The sequence below is a fragment of the Montipora capricornis genome, chromosome 1 (assembly GCF_036669925.1).
Source record: "Montipora capricornis isolate CH-2021 chromosome 1, ASM3666992v2, whole genome shotgun sequence".
Lineage (NCBI taxonomy): Eukaryota > Metazoa > Cnidaria > Anthozoa > Scleractinia > Acroporidae > Montipora > Montipora capricornis.
The window spans coordinates 43,668,542-43,687,528 of NC_090883.1; the positions used below are offsets into that span (position 1 = coordinate 43,668,542).

The 18,987-nt window shown below is 40.3% G+C and overlaps 1 protein-coding gene across 1 annotated transcript; it reads right to left on the reverse strand.

Moving 5' to 3' along the window:
* Positions 1-443: 443 nt before the first annotated feature.
* Positions 444-18,550, reverse strand: LOC138045472 (uro-adherence factor A-like). Its single transcript, XM_068891992.1, has 7 exons — positions 17,390-18,550; positions 15,054-15,187; positions 13,135-13,277; positions 11,308-11,790; positions 8,931-9,009; positions 8,076-8,236; positions 444-4,789 (listed from the first exon to the last, which is right to left on the reverse strand). Exons 1-7 carry the CDS (start codon positions 17,490-17,492, stop codon positions 1,015-1,017), a joined length of 4,878 nt encoding a protein of 1,625 aa, XP_068748093.1. The 5' UTR covers positions 17,493-18,550; the 3' UTR covers positions 444-1,014.
* Between the last annotated feature and the right edge of the window lie 437 nt (positions 18,551-18,987).

The following is an 18,987-nucleotide window of genomic DNA, read 5'->3' on the forward strand; positions in this document are numbered from 1 at the left end:
ACAGTCTTCTTCATGAAATTTATCAGCCTCGTTCCCAGCCGTTCTCACGTGATCAAACGTGACGTCACCGATTGAGCGGAAGAGTTCCTAGAACGCCCTTGCGCTAACGCTCCCGGTCTCGCGCTTCTTGCAATTTAGCGCTGAAAGGCCTGGAAACGAGGCTGGAAATGTAGGTCGTAGGAATTTAAGATGTCAATGTCACGGCAATGAATATGTACAAGTACAAGGAAGGGTTACGCTTCTTCAATTCCCACCCTGGTCAGAGTTTTTCTGTCCTTGTGTGGGTCCATTTCCATTAGTAGGGCTAACGCTCACGTGGTTCATATGGGTAGACCTCTAATAGTTACGTTTGTTGAAATATTAGTGCTACGTGGCCAACGTTTGCAGAAACGTAACCCTTCCTTGTACAAGAGAAAAGAGGCTGGTATAAGAAGACAGTGGAACCGTTGCTGATAATTTTATTAATAAGTGCTCGATACAAAATATTTACATTAAAAACAGACACATCTGTTCTAAGACTTTTTTACTTATCTCTAATTTCAAACGCTTAAAATCTGTCATCTTCAATCCACCGGGATCTACTTGAAAGGATATAACTTTTAAGCTTAAAAACAATACGATAAAATTCTAGGGAAAAGCACCAATTACTCGCTCACATTTTCCGGCGCTTCAGTATCCACGTATTTTCTCGCCAACTTACCACGCGTGTCCTCTTAACGTCCTGATTGGCTCATTTCCTTCCCAAGGTTGATGTTAATGGTTTAGATAATAACGTTTCCAATTCAAGATCTCTCTAAACTTTACAATATCCTTAAAAATCTGTGTTAAATAAATAGCAATATTACAACTGATCCTGTTATTCTCAAAGACAGTACGTAAAACGCTCTTGGTATAAAGGACGAATGGTCTTAAAATCTTTCTTCAAAGACGTTCTAATGAGAGTTAAAATCAGTCCATAAAAATTTTCTGTCAATAACAACGGAAGTAAAATGACCGATAAAAACAAGGTCCGTTCTAATATTCATCAAATGCGAAAATGTCCTTTTGCTTTAAGTTCCACGATGCCCTCTTTTGCGATCTCAATGTGTACTTGGGCTTCGCTGACGTAGAAGTTGAACATCTACTTCCTTTATAGTCAAAGTCTGGCATTTCTGAAGGCGGCGAGCCAAAGTTACTTAGGTCAAAAATCCAGGTGGGCCTGCGAGTCTTTCCAGGTGTAACGAGCGGCGATTGGTTAAAACTTGGTAAGCTGTTCACTCGGCTTGGTCTCAAGGAGACTTGGGTTGGTGAAATGTGCTGTAAAGGTTTCAAGGGCAAAAAGGTCTGTGAAGGTGCGCCAATTCCAGAAACACGTCTAAGAGGTTTTAATGGCAAATTGTCCTTTTTTGTCGCCACAGACAAAGGAGCTAGCCGTTTCAGTGGCTTTAAGGGCAGTAGCGCTTTTTTCGACGATGAAGTTGATTGCTGTGACGACGATGAGAGTTTTGATACGCTTTCTGTGTCATTTTCCTGGCTCTCAACGGAAGATAAATTTTCACGCGCTTTAAGAGAGACGCTCCGTTTCCGGCGAAGCTTAACGCGTTCTTCCATGGTTTGAACCACAGGTTCGTCCACGTTATAAAACTCACTGTAAGCTGGTGTGGAGGAAAAACATTGACCTCGATTTGTCTTCTCCAGCATTTCATCAAATCTCGAGCTGAAATTTTCTGACTCGGTGGCCGCTGAATTAACCATATTGGAACCTTGTGAGGAAGAAAAAGTTTGTTCTCGTGAGCTCTCCTCTTCCTCCAGGATTTCATCGAGTCTCGAGCTTTCACTTTTCGGTTCACCCATGTTGTCCTCTTTTTCTTCGATTGCTCGCCCCATTTCACAGTTAGGAAAAAAACCAGTCTTGGAATTAAGAGAAAAAGGTTCGGTAACTATTTGCGAATCACTACACAGCAAACTTGACTTCCGTCGCTTCGTTGGCCTGTCAACGTCCGGTTGAAGGTCTTCAGATTTTCGTTTCTGTCTCCAGGAAGTTATGCTAAGTGGCGATTCTGTACCCTCTTCCTCCCCGTCAGTGCTGTCGGATACAGTGTTAAACACGTCATCGTCAACGTCATCACTGCTATCAATCACAGGTGACATCACTATGTAAGATGCAACGGAACATCTCTCTTCATCCATGGACTCTGATTTTGCTCTTTTAGCTGAAACATTAGAACTCTTACACTGACTCGCTGATTTCCTCTTCCTCGTCTGTGGCTTACATTCTTCGTATTTCTCAAGTATTTTTTCGTTTCTTTGTTCTCCTCTGGTCATTTCGTTTGCCTCAGAACTTTTAATCTGTCCACTAACAAGCTCCGTGTTTTCAAGTTCATTATGATTTCCATAAATTTCTCTGGTTGTGGTATTCTGAACGTCACCGTGAATAGTGTCTCCGTCTTCACAATTTATGTTTTCTACAATAGAGTTTATTTGATAACTAAGATCGCCCTCGGAAGAGTACGACTTGTCAAAGTGTGGGACATGAAAGCCTTCGAATTCCTCATCGTCGTCCTCATCGGAATCAAACAGGCAAGCGACGCCACGCGAAGTTTGATTTCCTCGTGATACGCTCCTTTTCGGGAAATCGCCCGAGGCACTGTCACGCGAGGGATGTGGTTTCTGGCTTGGAGACCCGCAAACTGCCGTCGTTGAGATATCCTCTATCGAGACAGGTGTTTCTGACAAAGGTGTGCCTTCAGCTGCCATTGAAATGCCTTTCAATTGTGCCTCTTCATGGCTGCGAACAGACGCGCGCATACTTCTTGTCTCACGAATAGGTCCACTTCTGGGACTGTCGGAGAAAACGCTGGATTCTAAATCCGATTCAGGGTCTTGCGACCGTGGAACCTTTCTGCGAGGGGTCGTGTGCAATTGGCTTCTCATCTTTCTGTTGCTCTTGCGGGTTTTCTTCTCTGGCGTCTTATTTTCGTGGCCTTTTAATAACTCAGATTTTTCTTTTGAAATCTTGGCTTTGACGCTTGTGAAGGATGGTGCAACAGTTGTGGGCAGAGAGGCCCTCTTAGGTTCCTCGTCGAGGATTTTGTAATTTGACCTTGTAGGTTTGCTGACCATCTGATCGTCTTTCTTTTCTTTTTCCTCTTGTTCTTCGGCACGTTTTCTAAGACAGTATCTGCCCCCTGTTTCATTGGAGAATCCGGATTTCACTGAACCAGGGGACGAAGGACAACAAGTTATCGTTGGCGTGCTGGAAATCTCTTCATCTTCGGGTTCCGAAGTTGTCTTCTTGGAAGCTTCTTCTTTTGATGGGGACAAATTCTCACCAGTAGATAACTGAATACTCTCAGTTTCGGAATCGTCCGAGGACTTTCCAAGTACCGGCCTGTTGCGCAACGCGCTCATTGCACAAAAATCGGACAACTTAACTTGCACGTTGTGCGGGAACCTATTGGGACTTGGTTGTTTGTTTTGATTTTTAGCGGCTTTTTCCGTAGGTTCTGGCGAGGAGGGTGTGTCTTCTTTACACGATGCAGCGCTAAAGCGAGGACTAGTGCGTCTTTTATCTTGACAAGGTTCCGTTTCCTCTGCTGTGGATTCTGTTGTCACCGGTGCAGGGTCTTTAGTTTCTATACTATCGCATACCCGAGGTGTCAATATTGGACCGGACTGAAAACACGAACGCGTGGCGCGTATCGGCTGTTCCACTTTATTGGTCTCCAAAGCGACCATCTGATTATTCAAAGACACTTCACTGTCTTTCTTTACGTCCGACTTGGTCTCACCCGCGGCCGGCATTAGAGTTTTAGGTGAACGCATTCCTCTCGCTGGTCCTTCTCTTATTGCACAAGTTTCTATTTCCACCACTGATGATTTAGGGGTCCTTGCCTCTACAGCTGGACCGGTCTTTGTAGCCGACCTAAGACTGGCCCTCCTAGGGCTGCTTTGGTCCTTGTCATGTTCATGATGTTCACCAATAACACTTTGAGTTTCGATCTGCTTCTCTTCCTCCGCACACCCTTTTTCATGTGGTTGTTGCTCCCGTTGCGTTGTCTCGGGTGGAAACTCTGATAATCTTGTCTGGGACTCTGAATCACATTTCACTTTTCTCTCAGCATTCACTGCAGTCTCAAAACAATGATCATCTTTTCCACTGCTTTCCTCAGAATCTTGCTGACTTCTTCGTGTCCGTACACCTCCGGGTAGGTCTACGGCATCTCGTTTGTTCACAAGGTCGGGCGACACTCTACTCCTAATTGCACCACCACTGGAAGACTGGTCAATATTACTTCCCTGAACAGCGGACGCGCCCTTTGCGCGGGGGGAAATCACAGACGCGCGTTTAGCGCCGGCAGAATCCCCAGCAGCAGGACTTAACGAAATGGACCGTGTTTTCACACGTGAAATTTGTTTCTTAGAAACTCCATCTTCTATTTTCAATGGACTTGACATCTTCTTAGCTTCGTGACGTATCGGCGTGGTGCATTCTTTTCCCACGCCAGACTTTACTTGCAGAGCTTGTGGAGTTCTAGGACTGCTGAGTGACCTTCGCGACCCTCGTCCTTGGACTGCTTTCTTACTTGATCTTGACACTCTTAGTGATGTGTTCTTATCTTCAGTTTTATCAGGGGTGGGCTGCATGGTGGGCGTACAAAAATCATCTGTTTTTGCAGGGGAGGGGTTAGGGGGCGTGTAACAGTCATCTCCTTCGTCCGCTCTTTGACACTTTGAAGATACTTCCCCACACGGCGTCTTTGGCTCTGTGTGTTCCAAACAGCTCTCTTTCGGATCTGGCAATTCATCCCTGTGCCAAAAAGAGAGGAATAGAATGTGTGTTAATTATCTCTACATAGTACTCTGCAATTTGATTGGCCAATTTGGTGAGCCGTATTCTACGGTATGTTCTATGAGCGCGGCCACGGCAACGCCAACGCCACCAAAAAAATAGAGAGATTTACCATCACGTTTACGTGAACGGGAAGCGTCGGCTTGCCGTTTCACGTTTCACGTAAACTGGCGAGGTTGTAACTTTTTCACGCGAGAGCCTGCGGGAACTCGAGCATTTAGTTACTAAAAACAAAAAACAAAAACTCGGAGTCTTTTTAAACATTGTTTGTAGAAAAAGACATTATATAAAATAAAATCCTTACCCGTCCAATTTTGAGAGTTAATCAAGCTGTTTTGCCGGTGAACAGAGAGTCAACGTGAGTTTGATGAAAAAAATTGCGACAAGGAGTCAGATATGAACTATCTATAACCATGAAACCTATTTTTTCCTCCTTTGGCAGACCGGAAAATGGTTTTGGGGTACTTTGTTTCCGCAAACAGCTTCTTATGTAGAAGTAAACGAGAAGAAAATTTCACGTATACAGCGAACGGGAAAATGCCTACTTTCACGTACATGTAGAAACGACAAGAGGCAGCCGGCAAACTTAGAAAATGGCGGGAAAATCATGGTCACGTGGTCACTTTTGTCGTTCGGGTTTCACGTAAACGCGACGCTACATCTCTCTTATATTAATCGTGAAAAGCGTGCTGTACATTACGTGCGGCACCTTTTCTTTAAGTAGATTTCTGTGCCACACTCCGTCAAACAACGCGTTATAACCAAATTTAAGGTTGTATCGACAACGTCAGCATACAACATAGAATCGTTCATTTTCTAGCTTTTCTTTGAAACAGTTCCTACTTCTGTGATTTGAGGATTATTTGACCATATTGTGCACCGTGAGCAAAACAGAATAATCGCGAAAGACGCGTTAAGCAGCGCAAAATAAGTAAAGGTTTGTTTTGATGTTGTCGGTGCTTTAACTCCCTAATAAACTGCTTGTTTCGATTACCAAGTAGAGCGCTTTCCAAATGAAAGGGAAGGAAAAAACGGTGGGATTTGTCCGAAAAAATAACGGCGAACATTTTTCCTTAAAAGACATGCACGGAACGAGTTTGCACCATTTGACAGAAAACCGCTGAAATATTTCTTTCTGGAAGGGCAGTGTAATTAATACACATGAGTTCAATTATGGTATCAAGTGAAAGAAAGATATTCCAGTCATTTTGGCGAAACGAGAACACAGAAATGGTCCGAACTTTTTTCATTTTTCCAAGAAAATTTAGTGCTTCAGTGCCCTAGCGCTTTGCAATAGCATTCGAGCACTGAACCACTGGTAGTTTAACAAGTTTGCTCATGCTATTAAGAGAAAACGATGTTTTTTCGCGTCCGAGGTTATTCTTAATGAGTACAACACTAAAGTCGACGTCAGGTTCGCGTAGAGGTCCCACCTCTGCGATCTTATGTGGCCTGAGTTTTAGATCTTAACCTGTCGCAAGGGTTTTTCCCTGGGTTCTCCGGTTATCCTCCCTCGCCAAATTCTACGCTCAGCTTATTGCCTCTGGCCGACGTGCTATGCTCAGGGATCAAAAAGGACACTATAGCGGTAGCAAGAAGCGATTTCAACCCGATCTTGTTTACTGGGATGCCCCCTTCGCAAGTTACTCCCAGATAGGGTGATTACTAGCTTGACCAGTTTGTCAACAACTTTTATTTACAAACAACAGCGTTAACACGTTTTAGCATATCCAGTACACAGCTTCCGAGCTAATCTGGGCGGGGAAGATCGAAAACATGAGTACAGCTACAAAAAGAAGGAAAAAAGAAAAGAAAAGAAATTACACTGAAGTAAAAAAAAAAACAAAAAAACTTTAAGGTATTCGCAATGGTTACGCATAGTAATTTAAGGTTCTTTCTTTCATTTTTAAGTAAGAAATTCACATCTACAAGGTTCGAAGCCATATTTATATTTGGGCAATGTGAACTGGTTGGTCTTCTTTAGATGTGCTTCTAGAACCAGAGTACGGTGCAAAACTGGGCTGCGATGCATTTACTGTCCACGAACGTCGTCCTCTTCCATTTGAACCATCCTCCTTCGGTGACTAAAACCTTCTTTTTGCTCTTTAACCCTTCGACTCTCATGATCTAAAAGTTAATTCTCCTAACTACTTCCACAGAGTTCTTCCTTATTTGGGCATGAGAATTTGGTGCTATAGCGATATCATATCCTTAAGATGATAAGAATCTTCATTCTCTATACTTGTCTACCTGACAGTGTCTTGACAATGAGAAGTGAATTTACATTCTGATCAATTCTCGGAGTCAAAGGGTTTACATGCTAAACTAATCCCTAAAACTTTCATTTGAGACGGCAGCAAGATTGAATCTCTGCCAAACGTAATCGTATTTGAGTTTAACGAGAAAATTTACCAATATACAGGTGTATGGCGGATTTTTCGCGCGTTGCTAAGGAAGTGTAATGTTACTTCCGGTGACTGACGTCATCATATCGTGAGCTGACCAGCAAACCCAATCAACGCACGAGACTGTTGTTTGCAGCGAAGGTTTTTCCTCGCCCTTCCTCGCGCTCGTTCTCAGATCAACTGCGCATGCGTAAACTAACTGACTTCCGGTTTGAGAAAAAGCTAAATTTCCGGCGGTCTTTAAATTGAATTAATTTTTTTATATGGCACGTTACACCTCCAAATACAGAATATAGCTAAGCATGATTTTTTCAAATCATCTTTTTTAAAATGTTGTGGGTATTGCAGTATTGTTTAACTCTTTAAAAAGAACATTTTTCAAAATAAAAAGAAAACCATGCTTGGCTGGATGTAAAAACGAATACAAATTATCAAACCACTGATTAAATACCCAAATTGATTGTGTAGCATGAAGACAAATTTCAAGTTTTCTTTTATTGGTCTGTGACCATGGGCATGGCATGATGACGTCATATTTAGGGTCATTGGTTTACAAAAGTTGGAAACTGACCAACATAACGCCAAATTCTCTCAAATTACTTTACCATTACATCCTTAGCAACGCACCCCATGGGATCCATGGTGTGAGTAGGTCTTGGACATACATGTAATACTGCATAGCTACTTTTAGTAACACACCGCTGGTGAAAATACACCTGTGTTTCTGACACGTGAAAGCAACGCACCTGTATAATTTGTAGCTGCTCAGTATCGTTCCCTATGGACACAACGCTAGCTAATGCAGGTTTAACCACTGAATATCCTAAAAACTTACATACCTGGAGTTTTTCTCTTGTTTTTCCCTTTCTTTTTCCTCATGTTTCTTAAGCATTTTTGCCAGGAAGTCCTGTAGGCTTGGTCCTTTTTTGATCAGTTCATCTAAACTGTGATAGTTGAAGGGATCCCTTGCAAATGACTGATGGCGTTCGCTGAGAAGATGCTATTAAAGGAAAAATGAGGCACTAATGAGGCACTAAGTGAAGATAGAAACACGGATTTGCCCTCGAGCAAACTAAAAACTGCAACTGCTCGTCAATGTTAACTTTAAAATATATCACAAGGGAATGTTTGCTGAGATCATTGTTTGCTCACTGTGAGAAGGCATCATCATGCTATGTACATGTACAACTCAATTCAAAAAGTAAAAGAAATTTAGATTTAGCTAAATCTTTGATAACAAGCCACTTATTAGTCTTCAAAAACTGATGAATTCTAGGCTGGGAAAGACAGTAATGATCCCATAATTATATTCTTTGTAAAATTTCGAATTTTCAAAGCATCAATGCTCAGAGATTATCCTGCATGTTGCGTTCAAATTTTCAGAGACAGCTCAATATGCAATGCATTTTCAATAATCAGTCTTTATTCTTGCTTGATTGATTAGAAAAGGATACCCCTGTGTTAATGAGGCCAAAAAATGTGAAAAAAGTCCCCTTACTATAGGCCGTATTCATAAATAGCAGCTACGAAATTATTCTCAGTTTTGTCTTTATGCTAATCATCCTTACCAGCCTCGTTAGCACGAACAAAATTCAAAAGAATAATTTCTTGGCTACCATTGATTATATCTTAGGAATACAGTCTATTAAATTCATTTTTCCAGCATTCACTGTTACAATTCAAAGATAACTTACCGCATCCAAGTCCTCATAGTGAATGCAACAGCACTCACAAAATCCTCTCTTCTTAGTTTTGTCTCTTTGGACTTGTTTCCTTTCAGGTAAAAAAAGTAAGGAACTAATAAGGCCACAAAATTGTTACCGGTATTTACAAGAATTGGCTTCAGAATGGTATAAAGCAAGAAGATGGTCTAGGTTTTGGGTTAGGGTTAGGGTTAGCGCAGTCTGGGATCAGCACTACTGTACAAAATGTACATCAGAGATGGATTACGGAGCTACATGTACATACATGTAAGAAAACTTTATTATCATTATCTTCATTCGATTTCCACGCTAAGGAGATAAAGCAAGTCATTGATGCAGTGGAAGGGATTCAGAAACCGACAATGATGTTTAGCTATGCTCACATGGACCAGACCAGAATGAATGAACTTTTCTCATGACTTTATACAAAGTTCACCCTGGGAGATTTATCATTAATATTATTACATTATTTTGTTGTTGATTTGTTGCCTTTATTGTCATTGTCATCAGCATCCTCACAATGATGCTCTTCCATAAGAATCACCTACATGTAAAGAGCCTTGCCTTGCCTGGGCCAGCGCATCGAAAGCATTACCAGTATTAACTCATTCACAGCTCAAACGCCCTAGGATGCCCCCCCTTCCCCCCCACTGACAAGTAAAATCATCTGGCGATAGATAGAGTAAAATCAATTAAGTTTCACTCTCAGGGTCAATGGATTAAGCACTTACAGTAAGCATCCTGAGCCAATGAAGCCTGGACAAGAGCACCACAATACCGGTATTCCCACAAAGGTATAGTTACATGTAAAGAATTGAAATTGCCCCTGGCCTCAAATACTTTTCTTTGCTGAAACAAATCTCTAGTTCACCCATTGCAAATAGTTTCTACCATTTTCACTTCCAAATTCCACTTTTACATGTAGCGAACCATTATAAAATTTAACAATACCGGTAATTCGTTTGTCCTGTGGCCGAGCTGGTATAAGTCATGGGCCTATTTCTAAGATGACGTTGCAAAAATGCTCCTCTGATTGGCAAAAATTTGTTCAAAAGTGGAATGCAAAACAGCTTGTGATGTCAGCTCAGAGAAAGACTCAATGCATCTCACCAGCTTGGCTGTGGGAAAAAGTATTGCCAATCTTGTCAACTTTATTGCAACTCACGTGGCCCCTTTGGAAACAAGATCGCAACCAGCTCAGCTAATGTACATGTACAAGTTTTATGGTGCTGAAATTTTCATATAATTTGCAGAATTAAAAAAAAAAAAAAGGGGGTTAGGGGCACAGAATTCATGGAAGTGATATCCTCACCGACCATTGCAGAATGATGAACAAATAAACCTTTTAATCATGAGAGTGTCAGACTTGAAGATTTTTCTCTGTTTTACACCAGATGATTATTTTTTTCTTGTCAATGGGGAGCTTCTTCAGGGATGAATGGGTTAACAACACGGCAGGTATTTTTTGCAGGCTGCAGGTTGAAATTTAATTATAACTGGATATACTTACCGTGACTGTTACATGAATAGCTAACCTTAGGCCTAAAAACTTTTTTTTAGGCCTAGTTAGGCCTCAGGTTAGCTATTCATGTAACAGTCACGGTATAGTGTATCCAGTTATATTTAAATTTCAACCTGCAACCCACAAAAAATACCGCCGTTAACAACATCTAGGCAGTGCTTGAATTAAAATAAAAAAATCCAGGTTGTCCCTGTTTCAAAAGCCAGGCAACTAAACCTGTAAATATGGTTGCCCTGATAAATGCTTGGTTGCCCAAATGGGAAAACCCCTATGATTAAATGCATGCTGTGTTGAGATGAAGTGCATAGCATTGGAGCTTGAATATGCCATACATGTGTACATGTAGTTCTACATGTACATGTAAGTGTGTGTCTGGGTTTAAGTTTTAGCATTTTTTAAATTGAGTCTTCGATCTCCATTGCCAGCTACATGTACATGTGAATTTTCCAATAACATGACAGTTTTTAGTAAAAGCCACAGACATTCGAAACATGGGAAAATGCTCAACTGTGGCAAATTAATCATCGTTGACTTCACACTACTCAGACATCGACATCAGAAAACTGTCGAATGCCAGAGTCAGGTGCTGCTTACAGTATGTAAAACATTAATTTTTTTACTTTTGGTTGGTTGTCCGTTGTTTTTTCTATGGCCAACCATCCTTTTTATTTTACCAAAAACTAATCACCTGGCATGGCTGGGCGACCACTAATTTTGAGCACTCTGTGGGTCAATAAAAGCTACGTTCCCTTTGACTCTTTCAATCCAGAGAATAAGACTTCGAGATTTTACTCTAACACTAGACTCCTCAATGTCAGAGGATGAATGGGTCAAGATGACATTTACCTTTTGTGCCTTCCATGCTCTTCTCGATCATTATGAGTGTCATTTCTTGGTGGGTCAAATGGACAGCCCCCCACTGGACCATCAAAGTATATCCTCGGCCACTCCTTAAGCTCGTGAACCAGTGGCCTGTAACCGCGACTGTGATCTTCCACCTTGATAAATGGAGCATAAAGCTTTCGAACTTTGGGCTTGACGTCATGTTTTGTTGCTCGCCCAGAGAGTAAAGGCTTTGATGCTTGCTTTTTTTCAATGCTACCATACTTTTCCAACTTTTTAAGAAAGTCTTCCAGCAACTCAATTTTAACACCCCAGTTGCTTGCATTTGCAATGACATTGCTTGAGCCATACTTGCAGGTGACAGCTGCTTGGGCAGCAAGGGCTTTGCCACGTTCCTTGTGTTTAGGAGCGGTTAATCCAGTTAGTTCGGCACCACCAGAGTCTGCGCTTAAAGGAGAGGGCACAGCTGAGCCTTTTGCTGAAGAACTGAAAACAAACAGTAAAAGCAAACAAACTATCACCTCTTGGGAACTATGAACTACTGATTCAGAATGCTATGCAAGGAGGTTCAGGTCATTGCTTTACTTTAACTACAAGTGCTGCTTCATGTACCATTACTACGTGCTGTAATTATCAATACTACTTACATGTACTAATGATGATAAACAAATATTATATAATCACTTCACTAAAATCTCGCGGTACAGTAATCAAAGCAAAGCAAACAAAAACTAACATTTCTTGAGAACTACATGTATATGAACTACTTAATGCTTTCCTAGGAAGTTCACTGAGGTCATGTTTTACTCTTACTACAAGTGCTGCTACCAAATTACAAATACTACTTACTGTAGTTACCAATACTATTTAGATTGCACTTATAATTTTTTACCACATGTACCACTACTAACGAACAAAAATGCACATGCAACCACTTCATTAAAATCTCAAGGTACAGTAATATACAGTCATGTAATCGACATTCACAAGTGCATTATTTTGATGAGTGTTGCTTTTAGTAGGAAGGAAAAACTGGTGTACCCAGCGAAAAACCACTTGCAACAGCATATTGTGACCCAACAATCCCAACCCACCTATTTTTTGTGGTGTCAAGTCAGGGAATAGACCACTTTCATAAATGGCGACCAACTTTACATTCTTTTGTATTTATGTTAATTAGACCTACTGCCCTCGTTTCAAAACAAATATTCTTTTGAAATTTGCTTGTCGTAGCGAGGTTAGTAGGGCTTATTAGCATTAAAACAAAAGAATAATTTATTTGACCGCCATTATGAAAGAGGTCTATGGATCCCAGTCTGGCAACATTGGCCGAAGATGCTTTCGGCACAGCACCTTCCCTACTCCCCGGAAACAAACCTAAACCTTTGATCTTTGCACCAATCCCATACAAGAATATCCCCCATATTCAAAGTGGCAGAAAAAAGGATTCATAATGAAAAAGAATAGGGTTCTAGGACACCTAAAATTTAAGTAATTTTCAAGACTTAAAAAAAAAAATTTAAGCTAAAACTGCAGGCCCCAAAATTATGTTAGGCACAAAATATGTCACTCCTTGCACACCTTTCCACCTGTTTCCTTCATGCAAATCCGCTCTCACAGGTGCGGTTTTATGTAATGTAAAAAAAAGTTTTTTAGTCTCTTATGTAGGTATATAATTATACAGGTCCCTTGTGTTGTATTGTAAACATCCCTGACGAAGTGTGCGTTAGTCACACAAAATGGGTAGGATAAAATAAATTGTTTTACAACTTTTAGAGTGCGCAGATGTGCTGCTCACCAATTAGAAGTTTTCTGACATAATATTTTCACCTTTTTGTGTGTCCAGGAATCGGACTTGGTACTGAGAGGATTGGACTGGGTGTGGAATTGCTTCTTGGAGAGCAACGGGCATCTACATATTTTTTGTTTGTGACAACACAACCAATGTCCTTACTGAGAAACTCCTCGACTTTCTGTCAAAGAAAAATGAATATAGACCATGAGTAAAACTGTTAAAATCTGATTGGGTTTAGTCAGGTGGGAAAGCAGCCTCCAAGAATCAGATAGACCACATAATTTTAGCATCAATAATGGGTGAAGGAGGCAGTGCAGGTACACATACTATAAGTGGTTAGAGCTTTAGATTAATTTGTACATGGTTGGACTGGGTTCAAATCACACTCACACAGCCAGCTGGATTTGCATTCAGAGGACCTGAATCCAACTCTGACACACCTTGCAAAATAGCCAACCAGTTGACTCTAGTCACACTGGATTCTTTACTATCTTAGGATTTGCTAAACCCAATGACTCCTCAGGGGCCCTGGGACATCCCCAGTTGATGAGTAAATTCATCTGGTGTTAGACAGAAAAACATCTTTTAAGCATAGACAGCCCAAGTTCGTGTCACTACAGACAGCCGTTGAGAATTTAAACGCGTTATAAGACTTTGTATGGGAAATCAAATATTGTCGATTATAAAGCCTAAAAAATGCTCAATTTAACTTTCATTCAATAAAATGAATCAAAATGACTCACCTCTGGTGTATTCTTGTGCCTTTTGGAGTTTATTTTACAGTTTCAGGAAGTCCGTGTTTTCATTGTTCTAAGACGAAGTCAAGGCTGCACACTACGATTCCGACCGTTGTCAGCTCAGAGGCGGTTTGCGACTCGAAAATCCATCCCAGCCAAGATTTTTTCACGCAAAGCTAAAGCCACATCATTTGCGAACCTCCGTGAATGTTTCGCCGTCAAAAATCTCCACACACTTGGCTCGAAATGAGCATTTTCTGCTTCAGATTCCATGATAGCTGATGAATGTAACAGCAACTGATCACTGACGAGGACATGGAGCTTGGGTCCGAGGTCAAATTAACTCCACCCGAGGGAGGTACAGTCATTTCATTTACAACACTTACCCCATTCCCACAACGGCTTCTCAAACAGCTCCATGGTCACGAGTGATGCTGTGGGGATGGGGTAAGTGTTGTAAATGAAATGACTGTACCTCCCTCGGGTGGAGTTAATTTGACCTCGGACCCAAGCTCTGTGTCCTTGTCGGTGATCAGTTGCTGTTAAATTCACCAGCTATTGTGGAATCTGAAGCAGAAAATGCTCATTTCCAGCCAAGTGTGTGGAGATTTTTGACGACGAAAGATTCACAGAGGTTCGCAAATGATGTGGCATTAGCTTTGCATGAAAAAATCTTGGCTGGGATGGATTTTCGAGTCGCAAACCGCCTCTGAGCTGACAACGGTCGGAATCGTAGTGTGCAGCCTTGACTTCGTCTTAGAACATTGAAAACACGGACTTCCCGAAACTGTAAAATAAACTCCAAAAGGCACCAGAATACACCAGAGGTGAGTTATTTTGATTCATTTTATTGAATGAATTATTGAGCATTTTTTAGGCTTCACAATCGACTGTATTTTATTTCCCATACAAAGCGTTTAAATTCTCCACGGCTGTCTGTAGTGACGCGAGCTTGGGCTGCCTATGCTTTTAAGTATCACTCCCAGGAGTCAATGGGTTAATAATATTGTTTCTTTAAAAATGGGATGTCTGTGAACTGAAGTGAAAGCTAAGAGTGCCCTGCGCTTCCACTGTAAACAAAACAGAGAGCAATTAAAAATAATAATAATTTTTTTCCTGGATCCATGCAAGTTTCACTTTTTTATAAAATTGTCCCAGTCATTGCTGAAAATTAAGGAAGATGTGTTGATTCTGGGAAAAGATGGAAGTCATCTTACCCCTCCCAATTCTACAATCTGTGCTTGTAAGGTGCTGATTTTCCTATATCCTTGAAGGTCCAGGTAGAAAGTTTTGCCTTTCAGTGGTTTATCATACTGGAACTCTAGTTTTCGCTTGCCCCTGGGACTCAGCTCTAGTAGAAAAAAAAAAGATACAAGCACATGAACTACAACAGTGAATCCTCCACGATACCAATACAGAATGCTAGAATATTAATTTACGATTTTCTAACAAAAATGGTCTCAAACTGTTTTAACTCCAGGGAAATCCAATTTGCTTTAACCAATCCCAACATACGCTGGTAGTCAAATTGAAATAAGCAAGTCATAGCACAAATCACATGTACATGTGTATGCAATCAGAAATAAGTACGACAGAAGGTGTGCAAACAAGTCAATAATAAGTACTATTAGTTTAACCTCTCGCCTGATTTACTGAAAATGTATTGACTAAGCTTGGCCTGTCATCTGCCATTATTTGACAACAAACGAAAATGCATAAGTGTGCAAAAAACAAAAGCTAGTAAAATAATAATTTATGACAGTTAGTACAAGTATATCCCGCACTAAAGTGAACAAACTGTAGTGCTTTCCACGCGGCATTGATTGGCTAGTTTGGAGGTGAATAGCAATTACTATTAATCTGACCAAATAAAGAAAAACAAAATGGCTTCCCGTTTTGCTTAATGATTACCAAGGAACAATTTATTTTTATTGATAAACTTGACTGATTATTCAATCTGTGTGGTGTACAGTACCAAAACAGCTATTATTCACTTCAGTATCAGTGAAAGTGGTGGATACTTACCTTGTTGCTTTGTGGCTAAGTAAATATCCCCCATCATTCACCTCCACTTTGATGGATAATACTGTTAATTAAGCTTGTGATTACCATCCAGTGTAAAGTCATACAGTAGCATTTTAAAAAATATTTATAATAATTAAATAATTAAAAAAAATTTATAATAATTTTTAAAATATTTATAATAATTATCTGTAATTATCTATTTATAATAAATACTGTCTGATGAGTGCGTAAGCACGAAACTCTGAGTAACAGTGAATCATGTGTTGGTTTCGTTAGCCTCACTTTTCTAATAATTATCATTAGTATTTGTATTATTTAAGATTTGCACCCCGAAATAATATGATTTTAAACCTAAAAGACAAAAGTGTGTTGCGAGCTTAAAATAAAATTCACATGTAAAATCAAGTCTATTGATGATAATTTCTTTTAACTAGGCTAAGGATCTTTTCCGTGTTGCTCCAATTGAGGATATTGTCCTATCTCATGGCCTCCGTCCCATGTTCTATGCTGATGATAGCCAGATTTACCTCACAATGGGGCTCGGAAATAGAAATATATCCATCGGTAAAATCGAAGATTGTATAAACCACATTATTGGTTGGTACTCCAATAATTTCCTGCTCTGCAACTCAGCCAAGACTAAAGTTATTTACTTTTCTTCAAAGTTTATTAATTAAGAGCCACCCTATTCCTTCCGTAAATATTGGTGCTAACACCATCGAATTAGAACCTGCTGTATGTGATCTTGGTGTCGTTTTGGATAACCATCTTGACATGTCAAGACAAGTCAATAATATCTGTAAATCGGCATCTCAAGCAATTTATAATATTTGGAAGATTAGAAATTATTTGGATCAATCCACTGCAGAGAAGCTTGTCCACGCTCAGTGTAACTAGTAAAATTGACTTCTGCAACAGCCACCTATTTGGCTCTTTCTCGGTAGCTGCACCTATTCTTTGGAATTCCTTGCCAGTGGACATTAAAAACGCACAATCTTTGTCTATTTTTAAAAAGAGCCTCAAAACATTTCTTTTTAATTAAGTTCATATGTACTTTTATTACATCATTTTTTTTTTCATTATGTATTTTTTTAACTTCTTGTATTTGTAAGTTTATTTGTATATTTCCCATATTTTATTTCCTATATTTTGTTAAGCGCCCTGAGATTATGTAGCTGCGCTCTAGAAGAATTTTATTATTATTATTATTATTATTAGAGGTACTGTGGGCTTTAAGTGACGTTGTTTATAAATACAGCTCAATGCAATAACACTTCTTTCTGATTTTATAACGTCTATCTATCAATGAACAAACACGACAAGGCCCGAAGCTTATGCTTATGTAAAACGTATTTCATTCAAATAATAAACAATAGCAAATTCAATTGACAATAACGAACGCGTCTTAAGCTTGAGTAACAATAAAAACTGGTTTTCAAAACCATGTCGTTTGTTGTGGAAACAGCTTTATGCCACCGAGACGCCTTAAAGTTCATAAAATGACATTCACATAAGCTTAATTACTTACTGTATTTTTTCGACAGATCATTCACAGAAGGAGTCTTTGTACGACGACGAGGACTTCGCCGGACAGAATTAAGAGCAAGCGACGCTCGCCTGTTGGAGGACATATTTCTCGTTTGCCAAAGGGACGATCGCAGTTAAATTCGAGCCATAGGAAGGTCGTTCAATAGGGAAACGTCTGGCGTCGAAGAAAATCGGGCAAAACAGGGGAAACGGGTGCTCCCTGTTTGTTGTAAATTTCAGCTGTTTCGTATTGGCCTTTTCCCGGGCTTCGAAATGAATGCTTTTTTCATCTGAGCGCGGGAAATCCCACCATGCATTGCAACGTTGATTCTCGTTTCCGCTGTCCTAAAACGCCCGTTGTCTTCAAATCTTAAAAAACTTTTAGACCTGACAAGAGTTAATTGCCTGAAACAGCGATTCGCTAACTCTAGAACGTTGCCTTTTGGCTTTTTAACGTGTTGAGAGACACGAAAAAACAAACAAACAAACAAAATGATCGTAAACTTTCATGCTTTGAAGCTTCTTTTGAAGATGGTAAGGAATTTATGTCTTCCGCCATACCGACGAAAATTTCGGGGACTTCCGGCTCTTTCCGAGAATCTTTACAGTCTTCAATGACCAAAAAGGTAGGTCTTGAAAAACTTTAGCAAAAGTTTCTTAAGTTAGGGATCGGTCCGGTAAATGCCTTCTCTAAACGTTGTTCTTCATGTAATCTCATTTTACTTGATAAAGTTTGACTCTGCCTAAATATTATGGGCATTAATTCCATGCATCTGATATCTGCGAATGTCAAATTGCATTTTCCTATGCATTTAAGCTTTAATACCTTCTCAATCCTTCAGCAGGAGTAATCTTTGGGCACATGACACAAAAAAAGATAATCCTGTTCCACAATTTAAAATATATGTGCACAGTGACCCCTGGCGGGGAGGGGGGCAGAAGGGTAAAGCGGCGAAAATAAAATGACCCTCCCTAGGCAAGGGATTGAAATGTCTAAACTCCCCTAAAATTCTCTGTCAGCCCCCTCCCTCCCCTTTCCCCCTCCAACACACATGCACTGCATTCAAAACTACCAATAGCTTGACTTGTTCATGTGGCAGGAAATATTTTGTATGGCATGATTTTCATACTGTACCTGGTTTGTAATTGTGTTACAACATAATATTAAAGCACCCTTTATGGTCTCAACGGCTTAATTTCTTGTGACCTTCCCTCTTTTGCTGTCCATTTTTTTCATGGCCCTCCTTTTTGAGGGGCTCAGAAAACTCTGTGAATTTCATTTCAACTTGATAGTTTTAACCATTGTCCCCCTGGCCTGTCAACCCACCAAAGTAAATGTTAGAATAGACACACTCCATCATAGATATTCCTTTTGCTTGTCCCACAATCCTTGTGTTAGAGGAATGTTTGATGAAGCCCTATGTCGACCTATGAACACTGGCAAGCAGCATGCCTATTCCGGGGGTGGGGGGTGATTAGGTCTGGGTTAGGGTTAGGTAACCCTAACCATAAGCCTAAACCTAACCCAGACCTAATCATCCCCTCACCCCTACCCCCAGAATAGACATGCCACTGGCAAGTGAGCCTGTAAAAGTAACT

Bases quoted from the DNA above. Each gene is read 5' to 3' on its own strand.
- LOC138045472 (XM_068891992.1), bottom strand. From the start codon at position 17,492: ATGTCCTCCAACAGGCGAGCGTCGCTTGCTCTTAATTCTGTCCGGCGA. The intron at 8,237-8,930 runs GTAAGTTATCTT...TTCCTTTAATAG, and splicing joins ACTATGAGGACTTGGATGCG to CATCTTCTCAGCGAACGCCA. The intron at 4,790-8,075 runs GTATGTAAGTTT...TTTTTGGCACAG, and splicing joins AAACAAGAGAAAAACTCCAG to GGATGAATTGCCAGATCCGA.